Source organism: Taurulus bubalis (genome assembly GCF_910589615.1).
Source record: "Taurulus bubalis genome assembly, chromosome: 6".
Classification (NCBI taxonomy): Eukaryota; Metazoa; Chordata; class Actinopteri; order Perciformes; family Cottidae; genus Taurulus; species Taurulus bubalis.
In genome coordinates this window covers 28,184,890-28,204,195 of record NC_136594.1, presented here as the reverse complement: position 1 = coordinate 28,204,195, position 19,306 = coordinate 28,184,890, and the positions used below count along the sequence as shown (strand labels likewise).

The following is a 19,306-nucleotide window of genomic DNA, read 5'->3' as shown; positions in this document are numbered from 1 at the left end:
GTTTGCTTTTTTAAAGCTTCACTCAATTGGGGAAAAAATAATTTGAATTGGCTCCGACAGGTGTACCAACATGCAGATATAATACGTTAAAACTGTGATGATAAATGTCACCATGCTGCTGTGTATGTGGCAACACTGACTCAATCTAGTGAGCGATAATAATTCTCTCTCTGGTGTGTGTGTTTTCTATCAATTGATAGAAAGGATTTATCAATAAATGCACTGTTAAAAGGGAAAGAACTATAAGATACTGGCTGGGACATTATTCAAAATTACATGAAAAGCTTAAGAAAAGTTTCAAATAGATATATACTTTATTCATCCCCAGGGGGAAATTTGTTTAAAACATTCAATTTGGCTTTTGAATTATCAGAACAAGGGAATCACTTGAAATTACTGTCGTTTTATTGGTTCATCACAGGATCACAAAATGACAAGGAACCGACTGTCGAATAGTCAGTGGGGAAAAGGTTGATCCATTATCTGCATACATGACCGGATTTAACAAATATGACATGTCATATGTCACATCTCTAAACGTGTGTATGGCTAAGGTCTATAATTCTCAAGGTTTGGCTTGTAGTTGAATGCATTGGTTAGCATGAATATATACTTGGATTCTTCTTTTTATTTCCCACAGTTCATAACTTTAACAGCAGAATCTTCAGAAGTCAAGTTCAAGTGCCATGTACTGGGAACACTACATTTCTATATGTGCTGTTCTATAAGTGATGTGTGTTATGGTTCCAGTTTATTGGGATGGAATGGAGCAGTGATACTAAAAATGGCTGAACATAAAATCTAAAGAACAAGATGTCATAGCGCTGACAACATTTGACAAATTTGCTCTGAAAATAAAAGCAGCATTCAGGTCTGTCTGTGACATGAACAGTGGCACATGACCAGCTGGGCTTTCCTCAAAGCTTTCACTATAAAACCACATTTAAAATTTAAAATCAAAAATCAAAGGCTCTTCTGTGTTTGTGTCACTGGTGCAGCTTGTCAGACGCCCAGTTGGTCAGTGGGAGTTGGGGTTTTAAATCAGAAACAGATTCAAAAGCAGCTGGTATTGACATGAAATACACAAATGAGACAAATCCAAGCAATGAGACCACAAACAGATTTGTAGTTTTTTGTTCACAATCAAATCCTGTGTGGATTGAAAATTACACTGCATTCAAATGAAAACATTTGATTGGTAATTGTTTTTGGCTCAATGTTTACCATGAGGTGATGTTGAGAACACAAGCCGTCCTATCATTAAAATAAATTAAACAATACATTTTAACCAATGACATCACATTTGAAGTCGTGACAGTTCTCATATACCCAACCAAAAATACCCAGAAGTCTCTTTCTGCATTCACGCGAGCATTTTTGTAGTCAAGCCTGAAGTTCTTGACAATACATGAGACCTCTAATAGAAGTCTGTTTTACACAGTTGCTGCTTCTCGCTCTCATGAGAAGAAAAGCTGCTGACAAAGTTGGTGCGTTTCCTCTGGACAGGAGACTTCATGGCCGATGGTCCGAGGGTCGCTGTAGATCTCATAGTCGTTTCCTCCCTAACACACACACACACACACACACACACACACACACACACACACACACACACACACACACACACACACACACACACACGTCTGTATTTTATCAGAATAGTAAACTGGTTGAGCTCTACAAGGAACTAAAGAGAAACCCCTGGGCCAATTGTTTCAGAATTTAGCACAAACTGCTCTTTTGTAAATCAGACCATACAGACTTGACTTTTTATTCCGGTTAAATTAACTATTGCCTTCAACAAACGTTTTTGGAAATTTTGAAGACTTTCAGCCTCCCAGGACAGAGGATCGTGTCACTTTTCAGTGGAATTGTACATGAAGTTAGTTATAAACTGTTGTTTTTCTTGTGTGAATGTACTTTTTTTTTTTAACCGTATCTGGTCGGAGCAGGGGCGAGATTTTAAATGAAGCGTGTAGTATAAAATATGTTTTATAAAATTTTAAGCTTTATTTGGCTGCTTTTTGTAATGGAAACGTTATTCACACATGATGTGTTCAGGTACCATCGGGAAGATGAACATCTGCTGTTAAATGTGATAAATGTGTAGTTTTGGCAATTATTTAAAGAAAACATGCTTTTTAATCCCACATGCAGGATTTGGGGTTCAGAGGTTTTTAAACATCAACAATGTGCAGTGAGGTTGAAAATAGTACTTTAAAAAAAGAGTAGCATACAGCAGATACTGTTCTACAGCAGTATGCTACTGGACAGAATGCCTTTAAATGGAGTAAAACTATCATTTACTAATAATTTGTCACACAGGCTGCAACTCTGACTAAAGCCCTTTTGCAACTGCACAAAAAAAAAGAAGTGAAAACAGCTCAATCTCTACACAAAAACACAACTACAGCTCATCTTTTCCTCTCTGCCTTGATCCTCTGATTATACTAGATCAATATCCAAAACCCAAACTACAAAACCAGTCTCCAGAGAGGCAATTTCTAAATGCCAGTTTAGCCCGTGTGAATGGCCTAAACTGAGAGAAACGGATGAGTTTTTTTTTTTAATTAGACCAGGCAACCAGGGTTAGAGGAAACTAGATAATTAACTAAGCAAGAACACTGTATACAGACCCACAGGACACTCCATTTGTGTGCGTCTGGTCTTACCAGGCAGTTCTATTGATAAAACAATGTGCCTCCTACATTCTTGTGTGGTTCAGCTACTCACAGGTTTGGTCTTGTCTCCAAAGAAGTGAATGGTTGAGTAGTTGTCCTTCTCAACAAATCCCAGACAGAATCTCTTATCCCAACCATCAGGAAACACATCAAAGCTGATCTGCCCCCCTGAAGAGAAACAAAGACCAGCAGAGAGATGATGTGGACAATTTACATCACACTGACTCAGAAACTGAACTGATATCTCAGACTGCCCCGAGGTCGGTACCTGGGGCACAATTCTAAAACTGCTATGCGGTGTTCCTTACAGATTGAACACAGGCTTACTATACATACAAGCACTGTATCATTGTGCATTGTTGACTCACCGATTGAAAATGACAATCCTTTTCCTTTGAACTCTTCCTTTAATATGGACACAAATTCCTCTCTGATTTTCTCTTTCTGAAAGGAGCAAAAGAAGAAGAAAGCTCACAGCACTGCAAAAGTTATGTGTTTTTTGTCCTTTCAACTCTGAAACAATGTCTGCATTGCTTCTTCAGTTAAAAGAGGAACTTCAGCCAATTTTGGAAGTTTACATTTAGCTTTTAATGAAGTACACAAATAGAAAAACAAACATCTACATTTGTTTTGACGTGCACCTGGTGGCAGTGTAATTAATAAAGTTAGCTTGAAAAAACACAATATCTGATATGTTAAATGATGTCGTCAAAATAAACACAAACATTTGCCTAATTGCAACGTCAAGTTTCTGGCGACCCGACAAATGTCAGTCCAATATTCGCTGTCCTCTTAACTCTGTTTTTGGTCCGCACCAACTCCTGAGAAAAAGGTCCGTCTCTTAAGCTGCACAATTTTTGTAAATTTTTTAAGCAACACGACACAGCTTTTCAGATTTGACTGTCACAAAGAGTATGTACTATTTACATGTGTAGGGATTTTACAAAAGATGAATAATTACTTTTAAAATGCTTTAGAAACAGGAGGTTTTAAAAAATCTACATTTGTGTATACATGCGCCAGACAAATCAAATTGTTTACAGGATATTTACCCTTTGTTTCTTTATAATGCATTTAATACTTTACTTTTTTTCTTTGCAGGGCTTGTATAAAGACAATAAAGTATTCCATGAATATGAGTTTACAGGGAATTACGATTCCACCTCTGCATTGTGGAGGTTGGTTTATGCCGTTTTGTCGGCAACAGTTGATGTCTTGCCTCTTCTCAGCACATTGTGTTTGTACGGTACGCATCTGGTGTTTCTGAGAAGTGCAACAAACAAAGCTTGATTTATGGACCTCTAACTGCTGCTTTTTATTTTACTCGGATGGCTGGGGGAGTAACACATCCTCAACACGTCACACCCGTTCGCCTGTCTCACACAGACGTCGGCTCGTATATGCGACTACCTCTGTGCCGGCTCAGTGGGGAAACAACTCAGTCTGTACATAAACTTTTTTAGAATCGTCATATATCTAGTACCATTTTAAGCATTTGATTGAGCACTTGGCTGCTGTTAAGTGCCCGGGGAGTAACTTCAACCATGCAGTCAGTAGGAGCCGGGAATCAAACCACCATGGACGACTCACTCTACCCACTAAGCTACATATTACTAATCGGCTTGAACAGGCTGTGTGAAAAGGGAGCTACCTGATCTAGCTCGTAGAACTCGTTCCTCTCTTCCTGTGTACAGCTGCGTCCAATGGGGGAGATGTTCAACATGCCGTTACGGAACTCAATGAAAGTCCCCCTGTGAAACATTAAATATAACCATTTAGTCAACATAACGCTAAATCAAATCCTTACAATCATTATTATTTACATGTTCATGGTTTCCCAGCACCCTTACATTCCCAGTGCTTCCAAACTACAGGACCCAAACAAACTAATTGATAATGAGATCATGACTGTGGTATGAGTGTACCTCTTCTTAGGCAGTTTGATCTTGGCCATGTAGTTGAGACAGAAGTTAATGAACTCTTGGAGAAGCTCTTCTCCCATATGAGCCTGGATGGACTGACATGCAGACAAAGTAAACCTGGGCCCTGTTACACAAGGTAACGCCATCATATTTAGGGTTTTGTTTCACAAAACCAAGACTACAATGCAGGCTTACAATCATTCAGCTAAAAGAAGATGTGCTTTATTCTTACCTGGACAGAGAGTAACTGTCCATTCTTATAGGCCACAAGACCGTTCTCAGCAAACACATAGTCCACTTTCTGGATCACTGCACACATACACATACAGGAAAACTAACAACATAGTCAAACTAACAACATATTAATAAATATATATACATACACACATATATCTACAACAGAGGAACCGATGTGCGTCTCACCGTCATTTCCCAGCTGCTCTTGGATCTTACAGAGGTCCGACCCTCCTACCACTCCGACTCGAACTTTAGTCCTGAGCTTCTCGAGGAACTCTGCCATGTTTGGAGTCACACGCTGAAAAACACACAATACTTATATAGTATCACCATCCGTTTATAACTTTCTACTGTTCTTTCTGCTGGTAATTAGTTAAGCAGTTGTTGTACATTGAGTTACCTGTTTTGTTTCTTACACATGTACACTTAAGAGATTGTTTTTGGTGTGGAAAGCATTTGACATGTTATAGAGGGAGAGGCCGATGATCAAATATATGTTATTGTTGAAGGGAAAGTTTTCAACTGGGTTATGGACTTTCTAAGATCGAGAACTATTCAGGTTGATATAGGGCCAGGACTAGCATGTGAACTAAGAGAATGGAACACCTCAGGGAAGTGTCGTAAATCCTACCAAAGATGAAGCATCACGAGCTCCGCCCAATGATTTAAAATGACACATTCCGGAGGAGCCAAGGTTTGTTGTGGATGATAAAAACCTAGTTTTTCCAACAGCTTGAAAGCCCAGAGCGCTTTCCAAGAGTAGTCTGACATGGGTCACTACTCTTGGGAAGCATATGGATCAATATCTTTTTTTTTTTCATTTTGTTCAGAACACAAAGGCTACAAGACAAACTGAAATTACTTTTGTGTTACAAGAAACAAAGTATTTTCTAGTTACTTTTTTTTAATTCATGTTTTCTATTAAAAGAGATACAGATGAAGATACTTGTGGAAAAAATCCTTCCTATACTAGGACATCTCTAAAAGCGATGTCTGAGGTGGAAGTTTTAACGGTACCAGAACAAGAGGATTTGTGCTCGGCTCAGCCGTTACCAGAATCTGGAGGGATCAACTATGCTGAAGGAAAGGAAGATTACAATTGTTGAAGATCTGACACAAGAGACCATGGATGCCAGGAACAAATTGTGGCCGCTAGTTGAATAGGCAAGGAAGAAAACAGGTTTTCAGAGGACCCTTTGCACAAATTAATGGTAAAAGGATCACAGTGAATAACATGTGAGCTCAATTGTTTTCAAACATATTTATTTTTCACAGCACTGCCTTATGTGACTTATTACTTATAGTGTTGCTGTTTATAGAGATTACAATTTTTCTAAAGTATTTGTTCTCTAAATCCACAGTAAACAGCCCCACTTCTGCACTCTTACCAGGTTACATCAGGGTTCTCAAGTTTTTAAGACCGGTAAGAGTGACATATTTCCCCCCCCGCCCATGCCGTATGCCCACAGACCAGCCCCTCTCCCCCCCATATTATTATTAGCTTTATTTTCATTGGTTGCTGAATTACATTTCACCCAGATACAACAGATACGTTTTTCTTATTGGCTATTCGTGTAGCCCAGGGGTGGGCAAACTTTTTGGCTCAGGGGCCACATTGAATAAATAAAATTGACAAATTGGGCCAGTATCAGATGGATGGAGAGTGTTTGTGTGAACCTGTCACGGGAGGACAATGTTGCGGACCCAAATGCAGACCACATGAGAGTATGAGTATCTGGTAAAACAGATTATTGGAGCCAAAGGGAAGGTGGGGAGCCTGTGTTCCGCCACAGAGGGTGCTGGGCGGTGTGAGACCCGTGGCTCTCCACTGGACGACGGCGAGGCCGGCAGGGGGCGGTGTGAGAATATAACGTTAATGACTCGGCTTTTTTGTTCAACTCGCTGGTTAAATCTTCATCAATTTGTTCTACACGCCGAGTCACTGTACTGCGTGATAAACTCAATTTTTCAAATTTGTTTTTGCTCTCTGGACATAAGAGACCTGCTGTTTTTACCATACATTCTTTCAAAAACTCTCCTTCAGAGAAAGGCTTGCTGGCTTTTGCTATTTTGAATGCTAGCAAAAAACTTGCCTTAGTGCTTGATTCTTGTATAGCAGATTGGCGGAGAATTTTTTTTTGCTGACTCTTTAAATTGGCTGCCAACCTCTTAGCAGTAGCCGCCCGTTCTGTCGTTGACTGTAGGCTAGCATAGTTAGCATGCTTGGCGGAAAAGTGGCAGCTAATATTGTATTCTTTGAATACTGCAATGGTTTCTTGGCAAATAAGACATACTGCCTCTGATCGTACTTCGGTGAAAAAATACTCAGTCCCTTCAGTCAATTGTGACAGAAGGGATCACTGCAGGAGGCTGGCAGGAGGCTGGCAGACAGAACCCTATATGTCACATGACATGAGCGCGCAGGGTGGAATGTGGTTAGTTATGTTAGTTATACTGAGGAAAAATACTCTGCATGCAGCTGTCAGTTCATTTTACAACTCTAAAACTGTTGTAGTACAAACCCTGTCTCCGGCGACAGAAAGTGATTCATATTACCGTAATTATTCTAAAGTTAACGCTTTACGACATAATTAAAAAGGATTCTGACCGCTAAAAAGTGCCGCTTTTCAGTGTTTTGCGGTATATTACAGTAATAATAATAAAAAAGTGTCGCCCTTGTCTGTGGGATCAGTGGAGGAGGGGTGGAATTGACCAGCGCAGCACAGCAAGTGTTGTGTGTCGCTCTAGTCCAGCAGAACACGGCAGGCAGCGGTCCGCACGGCGCGTACAAACTGCTGTAACGCCTCTCTGTTCCCGACTTGATTTTCCCAAAGCACGATGACCACAACAGACCAGCGTTGATGTTTCTTCATGACCATTTATTGCGCAGCAATCTTTTAGGCTTTTCGTGTGTGTGTTCTTCTGCAGCAGAAAAACCGCTGCAGTGTGCGCAGCAGAAGGCATTGCAGCGGTTTTTCTGCTGCAGAAGAACACACACACGAAAAGCCTAAAAGAGCGCTGCGCAATAAATAGTCATGAAGAAACATCAACGCTGGTCTGTTGTGGTCATCGTGCTTCGGGAAACTGAACTTGGGAACGGAGAAGCGCTACAGCGGTCTTTACTATAACTTTTTTTTTTTTATGTTATAATAATTATAATACTCGGCAGGCTGGATTAAAATGCCCCGCGGGCCGTAGTTTGCCCACCTCTGGTGTAGCCCATGTCTTTTTTTTTGATTGGCTGATGAGTGCCACCTCGCGGCAGAACTCCAGGGGATTCGGGGGAGACGTGCTTGATTCCTCCATGGTGAGGGCAGCGCGACCAGGTCATGTTTGTGCGCTGCGGCACATTAAATAGCCTAGAGTTTTTTTTCAGCGTGAGAAATACGATGTGTGCCGGGAGGGCGTGACTGAAGACCGAAATGCATGACACAATTACCTTCCACCTTGTTTAATGTCAGATTGCTATGAATTGTGGGTAATTCCCTTCGGCAAAGTAATCTAATGCCATGTTCACACCGGACGCGACGCGAATTTGCGGCGCGACCAGTTTACATGTAAAGTCAATCCACAGACGCGCTGCGGCGCGAATTTGCGAATGTGCGGCGAGTTAGACGCGTTGGAGGCGGCGCGAACAGAACGTTTGACCTGGGGCGAACAAAGCGAAGGACGCGGCGCGAATTCGCGTGAGTTGAATTATCCCAACTCTGGCGGAGAAATCGCGTGACGCAAAGTTGCGGCAGCCAATCAGCGTTGAGAAGCTCCGCCCGTCACCACCGCCGTCTCCCCGTTTCTGAATGAAACTGCTGCTGCTCCGCCTGAACCAGCGCTGACAGCGGCTTCATTGAGACGCTGTTGTGGGACTACGGATAATAGTATGAACCCAGACACCATTAGGGTTTGATGTTCCGACATATGTGGAGTTTACACAAAAAGTATAAAGCAGAACTGGTGGTTATTTCCATGGTGGATGGCATAATCGGTATCGTTTTACGGAGATACGCGAGATGCTGTTCCTGGAGGAGTCGGTGAAATTCACCGAGCTGTGTGCGGCTACGGATGATGTTATGGACCAAATACGAGGGCGTTTCATGTTCCGACATGTTTGGGACTTCCACAACAAGTATAAAGCAGAACTAGTGGTTATTTATTCCATGGTCGATAGCGGAAATGAAAGCTTCGTCGCTTGTCTCTCACAGAGGCAAGCAACAGAGCTAAGCCACGCCCCTTTGGTCGCGCCGCAAATTCGCGTTTGGTGTGAACACCCTCTTTCTACTCGCGCGAGTAAACTTCCGCGGTGGACGCGGCGCCGCAAATTCGCGTCGCGTCCGGTGTGAACACGGCATAAGGCTAATTTGCGGAAAGTGTTGCGCGCGCACACACACACACACACACACACACACACACACACACACACACACACACACACACACACACACACACACACACACACACACACACACACACACACACACACACACACACACACACACACACTACCTGTCTCGCTGACGTGAGCGTTCCGTCAACGTCGAATAGGCAGAGCGTCCCCGAGTCCACCGCGACTTCACTCATCTTTTCGTCCCTCGATGTTTCCGGTGCAGCCTGCCGTGATCCCTCTGAGTGTCCACGCGCCTCCACGCGTTGCTCCTTGTACCGTCTGTAGTTCGCTCGACAGCTGCCACGAGTTACTGAGGACTTCTTCCGTCTTGTTATTCTTCCTTTTTTCGTCCCGGTTAAATGGCTGATTGCAAACAGTTTGAAGTGCATACTGCCACCTACTGTACAGGAGTATTTTATAGAACACAACGTCCCCTTATTGTTGTGTATCTTCTCACCAACATTGTGGCTCCACAGAGCTGTGACTCTCCGTCAGCCTGGCCGCAGTGCTGAAGAGATATTTGGGGGTTTTCTTATTTTTCTATATTCTTATATGTTTTAAGACGATCTCGCTACAGCACAAATGTGTTACTTTATCTGTTTTAAGGACTAAACTAGAACATTCCGATAGGAATTCAGAATACAGACGTGGGGCATGCTGCACTGGAACAAATATAATTGTCTGTATAGTTTTCCAGGTTTAATGTGAAAGACTAAGAACAAGGCTTTCATATTAGTTGTAGTTTAATTTAGGTGTAGGATGTATTAATAGGCTTGAGTCAATGACTTGATAATATGACTTGGAGGAGTTGATTTATTTAGGCTGACATATTCTTCATGACACAGCCAGGTTTCTGTAAGACAAAGTCAATCAATATGGTTTTGTGATATTAAATAGTTTACTAATACAGCCTTAGGTGACAGCAATCTGATATTTCCTGAGTCCACATTTAATTATCATATTTTGTTGCACTGTTGGTGTTAACTTTAATTAGGTTATTTGTATAACTCCTCTTCTGGTTACTTTTGATTTAATTCATTTAAGTGGCCGTGGACAGACACAGTCTCTCTGGGGTTTTGGGTGGGTAACTGCTCTGAAGGAAGCACAGAGAAGACTGCAACTCTGCTCCCTGGTCTCAACTCTGGATGCGGTCCATACTACATGTCAGTATTCATCGATTTACACACATTCATCCACTAATTGATGGCAGAGGCAACCATGCAAGGTGCCCCCAGCCCATCAGGGCCCTAAACACATTCCTTCATGCGCATTCACACACCGATGGCACAGACTTTGGGAGCAATTTGGGGTGAAATGTCTTGCCCAAAGGACGCTTCTATTCTATTGTTACAACTAAGATAGCAGCTTCTTTTTCTTTAGTATTTACTAACCGGTCGCATCCTGCATACGTGCATCTACTGCACCGTGTCAACAATGAACTAAGGCCTCTTCTTCACCTAGCTTAACAGCATGCAAACCAGTGTTAGATAAGGATACAATGAGATTGGGGTGACATTTTAACCTGTTTGCTGATGGAGAAACAGTAAAGGAGTGTGTTAAGATGCTGAAACACTGCTAGACTTGCCACTTGTATCTTATAATATATACTTGTTCTATACTGTTATCTATATTTATTGTTTTTATAATATTTGTATTTGTATTATTGTATTGTTTTATTCTATGTCTGTTTATTGTAAAGTACCTTTCATCGAGTAAAATTCCTTGTATGTGCAACGTACTTGGCCAATAAATGATTCTGATTGTGATTGTGATTCTGAGATGGAATCAAATAAATGACCTGCTAGAAGAAGAAAAAATTAAACAGGATCCAACCAGAATGAGGCCACCTAAACATCTCACCTTTTTTATCCATCAGTTTGCTCGGGGCTCTTCAATGAAAAAACGAGTGGCCTACACTTCCTCATCCCATCAACATAGCCAGCTAAGAATTCCTTACAGAGGATGATGCTAATGCAAACCACCATGCAGCTTACTTATAAAGGCATGATGTTAGCATACTTTAAGACACTTAGAAACCGAACATGAAGGTTAACTTCACAACAGTCAGAAGCTTCATTTTTTAAACTCTTCTGTGCTGTAGTTTGTACGTATAGCTGTCTGTTATATTGTTACAGTTGTTGCATTGTCTTGGAGTGCTTAATGTATTATGGGAAATATTTGCATCAAACTATTTGCCCCAAACAAAAGAAGAACCATTTTGTTGATGTTTTTCTTTGTAATGTTGCTACCCATCCCCAGCCACTCTGGAAAGATAACCCAGCCAATATGCATATGCATGGTGACCTAAAGACAATGGTCTCCAGTAGGTTACCCTCCACCCACTTCAACTGGGTTTCTCATTTACGCCACGAAAGAAGCGATTACTGCAGAAAACTGACAGTAGTTACCAAGTTACATGAGTGCATGTAATCACACTGAATGAGACCAACATCCCAGCCATTGTCAACCATGAGACACCAGTCTACCATAAAAAGGTTGGGTGTCCTTAAGCAATGAAATAGTAGCATCAGACCTGTAAATACTCTGCCAAACTATGAGTGAAGATGGTTTGTAACTGCACCCACAAAAAATGTGTAAAACCCCCACTGCTGGGTAGGAATTTATTTGTGGTTTATTTGACAAAAATATATTAGTCTTAGTAAACTATACATACCGTATAGTTTATCCTCAGTCTCCACCAAACATTATATATTAATTATATACGTTTTTGTTAGTTAAGTATGACACCATATTTTTGTTTCAATACGAATTAGTACTCATATTAATTGTGTTAATTTGCAGCATTATGTGCACTTTTCTCTCCACACATTGTTCTTTTTTACGTTCATTAAAACATGCCCAGGCTCCTGTCTAAAGATGCATACTATCCTTTTGACCGATCCCATAATTTCTTCCAAAATAGATTGAAATAGGCTACTTAGTTTATTTAAAAATATGTTTAAACATTTTTCAACCAGCGGCTTCCTATATAGTTTACAGAAACCCTAAACCAGAATTCCTGAGGAGTTAGGAAAAGACAACGCGGTGTTCTGAGAACTACACCTTCTCTAACTACGTAATTATGGTGCGACGACAGGGGGATGACGTAGATCTGCAGCGGTGAAACTAAATTGTTCCAAAGATGGACTACAAAAAAAACACATTTTAGATACTTTGTTCCTACAGTGTTGCCTCATGCAGACGACATAAACACAGACAACCAGGTTCAAAGTATTACTTTGTTGAGGTTGGAGAAGAAACGAAAGAAGGATTATTAAACTGAAACCAAGGGATTATGACAGAGAGTACAATACTAAACTGTCTCATTGTTCAATTTCAAACATGCTGAATTATATACGTTATCCCACTAACAATGTCTCATATCCCTTTTTGTTGTTATGGTTTATATGAAGATTGTAATCTGATTATACGAATATGTATACAATAGTTAATGAAACACCATACAACTCAGTAAGACCTAGAAGTGTTGACTTGATAGTGTTTTAACATTGTAACGTGACAAAATAGTTGATGGTTGCATGAGCATGACTCAGACATCCCACTGAAGAGCTCATCCACCCTTATATCACAGCTTCTATTCAAGTAATACAGTACAACACCAAAGAGAGACTATAAAATCCGTCAGTTTGATCAGTTTACAGCACTTTTCAGCAAAAAGTTGTTGGTAGTTTGCCAGCAGGTTAATAGTTCATAACATCTAAAAATGTCCAAGTTATGGCAGCGGTTAAGCCTAATTTATGGTTCATAATGGTTTATGGTGGCTGTGTGGTTTCAGGGGTTATAGCCGAATTCCGGTCACAGTAAACAATGGCGACCAAGTTGGAGCGGCTGCATTAAAGTTGGAGCTCATCAATATTGAAGAGCAAATGCTTATATTGCAAATGTTAAAGCGCAGAGAAGGCGTTTGCGGCGGTGGTCTGTACGACCACTAAACCGGTCGAGGCTGGGAAAAAGCAACAGCCGGAAATTACGTTCTGAGCGGACCAATCACAGCGCTTGCGGTCCGCGTCAACGCGACGCGTAGTTAGGATTTTTTGGAGGTGCGCGTCAGGCTACGGCGTAGGGGTCTGCGTCGACGGCGTACTTACGGCGTACCTACGGCGTACCTACGCCGTCGACGTGACGCCGTCGTTGAGCATTCGAAGTTCTGCGTCGAGGGACCGCGTTGCTCTGCAATTAACCGCCATGCCGCCAGGGGGTGTGCCTTTGTGGCTGTGTGGTTTCAGGGGTTATAGCCGAATTCCGGTCACAGTAAATAATGGCGACCAAATTGGAGCGGCTGCATTAAAGTTGGAGCTCATCAATATTGAAGAGCAAATGCTTATATTGCAAATGATGAAGCGCAGGCGACAGAGAAGACGTTTGCGGAGGTGGTCTGTACGACCACTAAACCGGTCGAGGCTGGGAAAAAGCAACAGCCGGAAATTACGTTCTGAGCGGACCAATCACAGCGCTCACGGTCCGCGTCAACGCGACGCGTAGTTAGGATTTTTTGGAGGTGCGCGTCAGGCTACGGCGTAGGGGTCGACCTGACGGAGAACCATAAACTAGGCTTAACGGAGAATCATAAACTAGGCTGAAGGTCCAGTGTTTCTGAACATCCACCCAGTGCGCGCACACGTCCATATTGTGAATTCCTTCATATTGCTTGCAATATAGGATATGTTATGTTAGATTGGTGGCTATAAGTCTCATGTTGTGCAATCAAGGTCTAAACACATAGTGTGTCGTTGCTTCTATCACTTAGCAAAACGAGCATTATGATGGGTTACGGGTAAAAAAATTAAATTAAACAAAGATAGAATATAATACCAGATACACGCACAATTCCACATAAATATATATTTACAAACGCATAAATAAATCCGAAAGAGGTCTGAAAACTATAAGCATCCTACAGATCTAATCTAACAGGATGTAACCGATCCATAACTTCCTGTTTATTCGTCGGGCAGCTGAACATGACCGCAGGTTTTTTTCTAAGCCATCTGCTCTCGTCCACTTTCTCAAACGAGCCTTCTGCCTTCATATGTAATGTGTTGCTGGTGTGTTACTTGTCATTGAAATCTTGCCAGTCCTCCACTTAACAGATGTTGATTTGTTGGTTTCTAGTATGTAATCAATAAATTGTGTCATTGATTTTTGCTGGTAAAAAAAACAAACAAATTAGCTGTTTTTGTACTTGTTCTAACAAGGGTTTGACCAGTCTCTTGTAGTCGCTTGTTCAATGAAACGAAATATAAACGGCTCCATCGTTGCTTCCGTCTGTCGGTCTCGTCTGAAAAAACAACGGTCAAACAAACACAAACTCCCGACAACACATGAACATATTTGGACTCGAAGCAGACAAAGGACTTTTCGCGCCGTGTGTTTAAAAGCCCAGTTTACCCAATCAGCGCACAAACATCGCAGACAAACATGATCGCACTCAAGGCAACCAATCACAGGGCTGTTTATTCCTCAAGGCCGACATTCAAATGTAAATTTCAAATCGGGCCAATCCGCTGGTGGCGGGGAGGAGTTGTGGAAGTACTTTGAGTTAAGTTAGTTCGCCCTCGCAGACAGTGACAAAACAGTCGGGCTTTTGTCCTCGTTCAGTCGTTTACAACTTCTCTAGCTGAGAACAGGTAAGGCAGTCAACGTTATTCCAATTTTGTCTAAATAGTATTGCTATTGAAAGTCTCCGGTGGTTTCCATGGTAGTATGTCTCCGTGCATTATTACCAACTAAAGCCTATTGGCGAAATAAGTTGTTTGTATGTTATCGTCGCGTTAGTTAACATTAAATCCTGCTTCCTCAAATGTCTCCAAACTAGTAGTAGTTGTTTTTGCTTGATCTATATATACAAATGATTACGTTGTCGTTCTCTATCGGTGCTGTGACGGGCAGTGTAACTTAAATGGTGGTCTACTGCTGTGTGCGCAACATGCAGTTCAAACGCCATTTGGTTTGGTAGCTTAGGCTGCTACACGACGGTAGCCCCACGTTTGAGTTAACGTTTCACTCGACGCTAGTCATTTAGTCTAACCCCACTCGGTTGGGTTTAAGGCGGAAGAGCAGTCGTGTTGTTTAAAAACCGTAGCTGTTCACTTCGTATGGTAGTTTCGTACGCTTTTAGCGCAGTTACATTTAGGCGGGAAGATACAAAATGGAGGCGCGTCTTTTTGTCCCAGAGAAGCATAAATCCGATTAAAGCCTTAAAACACCCGTGGGCGTCTGCGTGTGCTAACTGAGCGTTATTTCCGAGAAGTTGTTATTTTTTATATATATATATATATATATATATATGCGCATGCTTTTTTTTTTTTAGAGTATACTTTTACACGTGTATAAGTTTGTTTTTGTGTGCATATAAGTTACAAACTAGAGTAGCGCTAGGTCTCATGTTATAACTGTAACTTTACAGGACATTATGCAGCCTGACCTCACGCATGTGCCAGTCGTGACGGTTTTATTTTTTTTGCATGTGCTTTAGATCTATCGCAGCCATGACAAAGGACCCAAATAAGCCAAGAGGAAAGACCTCCTCATATGCTTTCTTTGTTGCGACCTGCCGTGAAGAGCACAAAAAGAAACACCCAGGGACCAGTGTAGGCTTCTCAGAGTTTTCCAAGAAATGCTCTGAGAGATGGAAGGTAAGCGGGCATACTTTTTTTTTTTATATACGATTTTTCAAACTATTTATTTTGCCTGCAATAGGTGTGACTTCACTTTTATATAAATGTATAGAATGTCCTTTTATTGAATGCCAAAATGTGAAACTATCAACAATGTTGTTTGTATATTGAAATCACATAACCATAGATTTAATTTGACAAGGTGGGATTCTGTGAGTCCCTTTGCTTGTCCCTGCATAGCCTTTGAACATGAATAGTATGGTAAACACCACAATAAGGTTAAGTTCAGCATATTCTCAATATATAATGTCTATGGAGACCGTTTTGTGTAGAAAGACTTCTGGAGATGCATTAAGTCAGAATTTGGGGTATTGCTGAATTTGGTTTCTGTTTTGTAGACTATGTCAGCCAAGGAGAAGGTGAAGTTCGAGGATTTGGCTAAGAACGACAAGGTCCGGTATGAGCGAGAGATGAAAACATATACCCCTCCTAAAGGTACTGAAGTCAAAGGCAGGAAGACCAAGACGAAGAAGGACCCCAACGCACCCAAAAGGCCACCGTAAGTCTTAAACCGTCGCCTCACTGCCCCATATGTCTGGTTTAAAAACATAGACTACAGAGGAGTTGTAGTATAATATCCAATTATATGTAGCTTCTAATTACCTTCATGTGCAGGAATGTAGTCTGGTGCATTCTGATATGAATTTATTCCCCTTTCTCCCCAGTTCTGCTTTCTTTGTGTTCTGCTCTGACCACCGTGGCAGAATCAAGGAGGAGAATCCTGGTATTGGCATTGGTGACATTGCCAAGAAGCTTGGAGAGTTTTGGTCTACACAGACACCAAAAGACAAGATTCCTTATGAGGCCAGGGCTGCCAAACTGAAGGAAAAATATCTGAAGGTATCAACGCATTGCCCATTATTTTTGCTTGGACTAACGGTCAAGCAACTTCACGCTAAAGGAAATCTGACAATACATATTTTGTAAAGGAAACTAGTCACCAAATGTCCCTCTTTTTCTTTTAGGATGTTTCTGCATACAAAGCCAAAAGTGGCTTGGGTAAGAGTGATGCTGGCAAGAAGAGTGGTCCAGGCAGGCCCGCTGCCAAGAAGGCAGAACCAGTTGACGACGACGATGACGACGACGACGATGATGATGACGACGATGAGGAAGATGACGATGAGGAAGACGATGATGAGGACTAAACGGTTTATGTTAACTGATGTGAATTTTTGCAATGCATTGTTCAGATCAAATGTTGTGTGGATGATTCAAACAGTATAGCCTGCTGTCCCTGGTGGTCTGCCTCTGTAGGATACCAGACATGTATTCCATTTCACATTCAGGGATTTAGTTTTTATTTTGTAACCTAGTCCCCTACATTTGTTTTTACGGTTTTTCTGCTGAACTCGTTTGTTCTAAGGCCCTCATTGCTATCCTAACGGGCAGCTAGATAGGAATTTCCTGTGAAAATACAATGGACTAAAACTTGTGAACAAGTGGTGGACAGCAGCAGATCGGTAAAGTTTAAAAAAAGTGTATTGTTTCTGGAAGCACTGCTTATGTTTTCTGTTTAGTGGTGCGGTTTCTTCACTGTCATTTTACTACCAAGAGTTATCTGTAGTTTGAGTTAAAATGTTTGAAGCCATTTTTAAAGTGGAACTTTGAAAACTTTCATGTAGAACAATTTTTTTTTTGTAATAAAATTTTGTATATTATAACTGTATGGACATTACATTTCTACATTTGTATTTTAATGTCTTAGAACATAAAGTGGGGAGGTCTTTCATAAATGTTTTTTGTTACTGCTTAAGTTCTGCTTCTCTTATTTGATGGAACTTGGATAGTTGAACAAAGCCAGACATGGTTCCAACCATTGTTCTGATGCACCAGAAATGTTAATGAGGTTTAGATTACAACTGGACTTCAGCTAAACCTGAATCATTCCTCAATCATATGTGGGGTTTTTTTTGTGTTTTTTTAACGGGGCCCCTCGTGTAGGGCATTTGACAACTCCATTCATAGTCTGCAGTAGACTAATGCTGGCTCTCTTTAGAGCCATTCTTTTCATTCTTGGTACTGTATGGCTTGAATTTTTTAATTTTACTTATAGTTGTGTGTGTATAACAAATGATAGTAAAATGATGTGCTGGTGTAGTTTATTTCATCAGAAATAACGGTCAGTTTTAGGTTTTCAAATGGAAAAGAGACGAGTGATTTAAAAAAAGAATGAAAGGCAAGCTGACAGTGTGGTCTGGTTTCTGTTCATCCAGTCGTGCCTGCTTTTTTTTTTAAATTTTTTTTTTTTAATTCAGCAAACAATTATATTCCATTCACAAGTATTGTACGCTGTTTATATCTATTCACCCAAATATAATCATAGTTTTCCTTGTTTTCAACACGTTTTGAGAAATGGCTACCCAGCATTTACATACCTCATATCGGAATCATTTTCAGTATAGATCTACTCATGGGACAATGCCGACCACCAACTCCACACTATATTTCTGTTTGTGCCTCCTCTACTTTATTGATTTCATAAGTTTGTTTACTATTAGTCAAAGTATATTCTTAAAGAACACAGCCCATTTTTTGGCCTTAAAACATACAAAACCAGTATTTGTTCCCATTTGTCTTGGAAACGGAGTACATTTACTCAAGTATAGATAAATACAACTTTGAGGTACTTGACTTGAGTTTGTTAATTTCCTGCTACATTTCTACAGAACTCTCTTTCAGAGGCAAAACTATTTAAGAAAAAACAGGATGAGCTGCTAAAATATTCAATGTTCAGTGAAAATAAATCTTCCTCGTATCAACTAATCAAACTAATTCTGGAATGGAGTCCTGAAAGATTTGCAAGCGTATGCAAATTTACTTTGTAAAGAATACATTTGACCTTCTTTTGTACAATTCTAATGTGCAGTATCTTGCCAATTTCTTCCTCGAGTCAGGACTCAGACACTCTTCTATATGTTTATTTCATGTTGATTAAAACCTGGTTCTGGCTGCAAAAAATAAATGACAAACAAAATAATAAATGCCGGAAATTTCTGAGAAACTGCTGAACACTTTATAAAGTTGTTCAAAACACGAAAAATGCCGGATTTAAAATACTTAGATGAATAAAAATGTTGCTTTGCAAATGTCTAGTGAGGAGGAAATGTAGCCATGGCACGTGCGTTAAAACTGAATTTAACTTTTGATCGCTTGCAATGAATATTGTGCTGATAACAGTCTGCTTTTACTTAGTAGCTTGATTATTTGAATGCAGGGCCATTTTTATATCGTTGTATTACAGTAAAACATTAGCCTACTACTGGAAAGGATCAGAATGGCCACTTCTTCCACCCTTGCTTGGAACTGACCTTCACTGAATTTGAACTGCAAATGCAGAAAGCGATGAGAAATCTGGAAAATTCAGATCCAGACACGCAAGGAAAATAA

At 40.8% G+C, this 19,306-nt stretch overlaps 2 protein-coding genes across 2 annotated transcripts; one reads left to right on the top strand and one right to left on the bottom strand.

Moving 5' to 3' along the window:
- Positions 1-383: 383 nt before the first annotated feature.
- pmm2 (phosphomannomutase 2) lies at positions 384-9,488 on the bottom strand. Its single transcript, XM_079219124.1, has 8 exons — positions 9,341-9,488; positions 5,027-5,138; positions 4,836-4,912; positions 4,607-4,698; positions 4,333-4,432; positions 3,050-3,125; positions 2,734-2,849; positions 384-1,562 (listed from the first exon to the last, which is right to left on the bottom strand). Exons 1-8 carry the CDS (start codon positions 9,413-9,415, stop codon positions 1,458-1,460), a joined length of 753 nt encoding a protein of 250 aa, XP_079075250.1. The 5' UTR covers positions 9,416-9,488; the 3' UTR covers positions 384-1,457.
- A 5,326-nt stretch (positions 9,489-14,814) lies between these two features.
- On the top strand, positions 14,815-17,572 carry hmgb2a (high mobility group box 2a). Its single transcript, XM_079219431.1, has 5 exons — positions 14,815-14,869; positions 15,718-15,877; positions 16,258-16,418; positions 16,585-16,759; positions 16,885-17,572. The coding sequence occupies exons 2-5, from the start codon at positions 15,731-15,733 to the stop codon at positions 17,062-17,064; spliced, it is 663 nt and encodes a 220-aa protein (XP_079075557.1). The 5' UTR covers positions 14,815-14,869; positions 15,718-15,730; the 3' UTR covers positions 17,065-17,572.
- Positions 17,573-19,306: the final 1,734 nt, after the last annotated feature.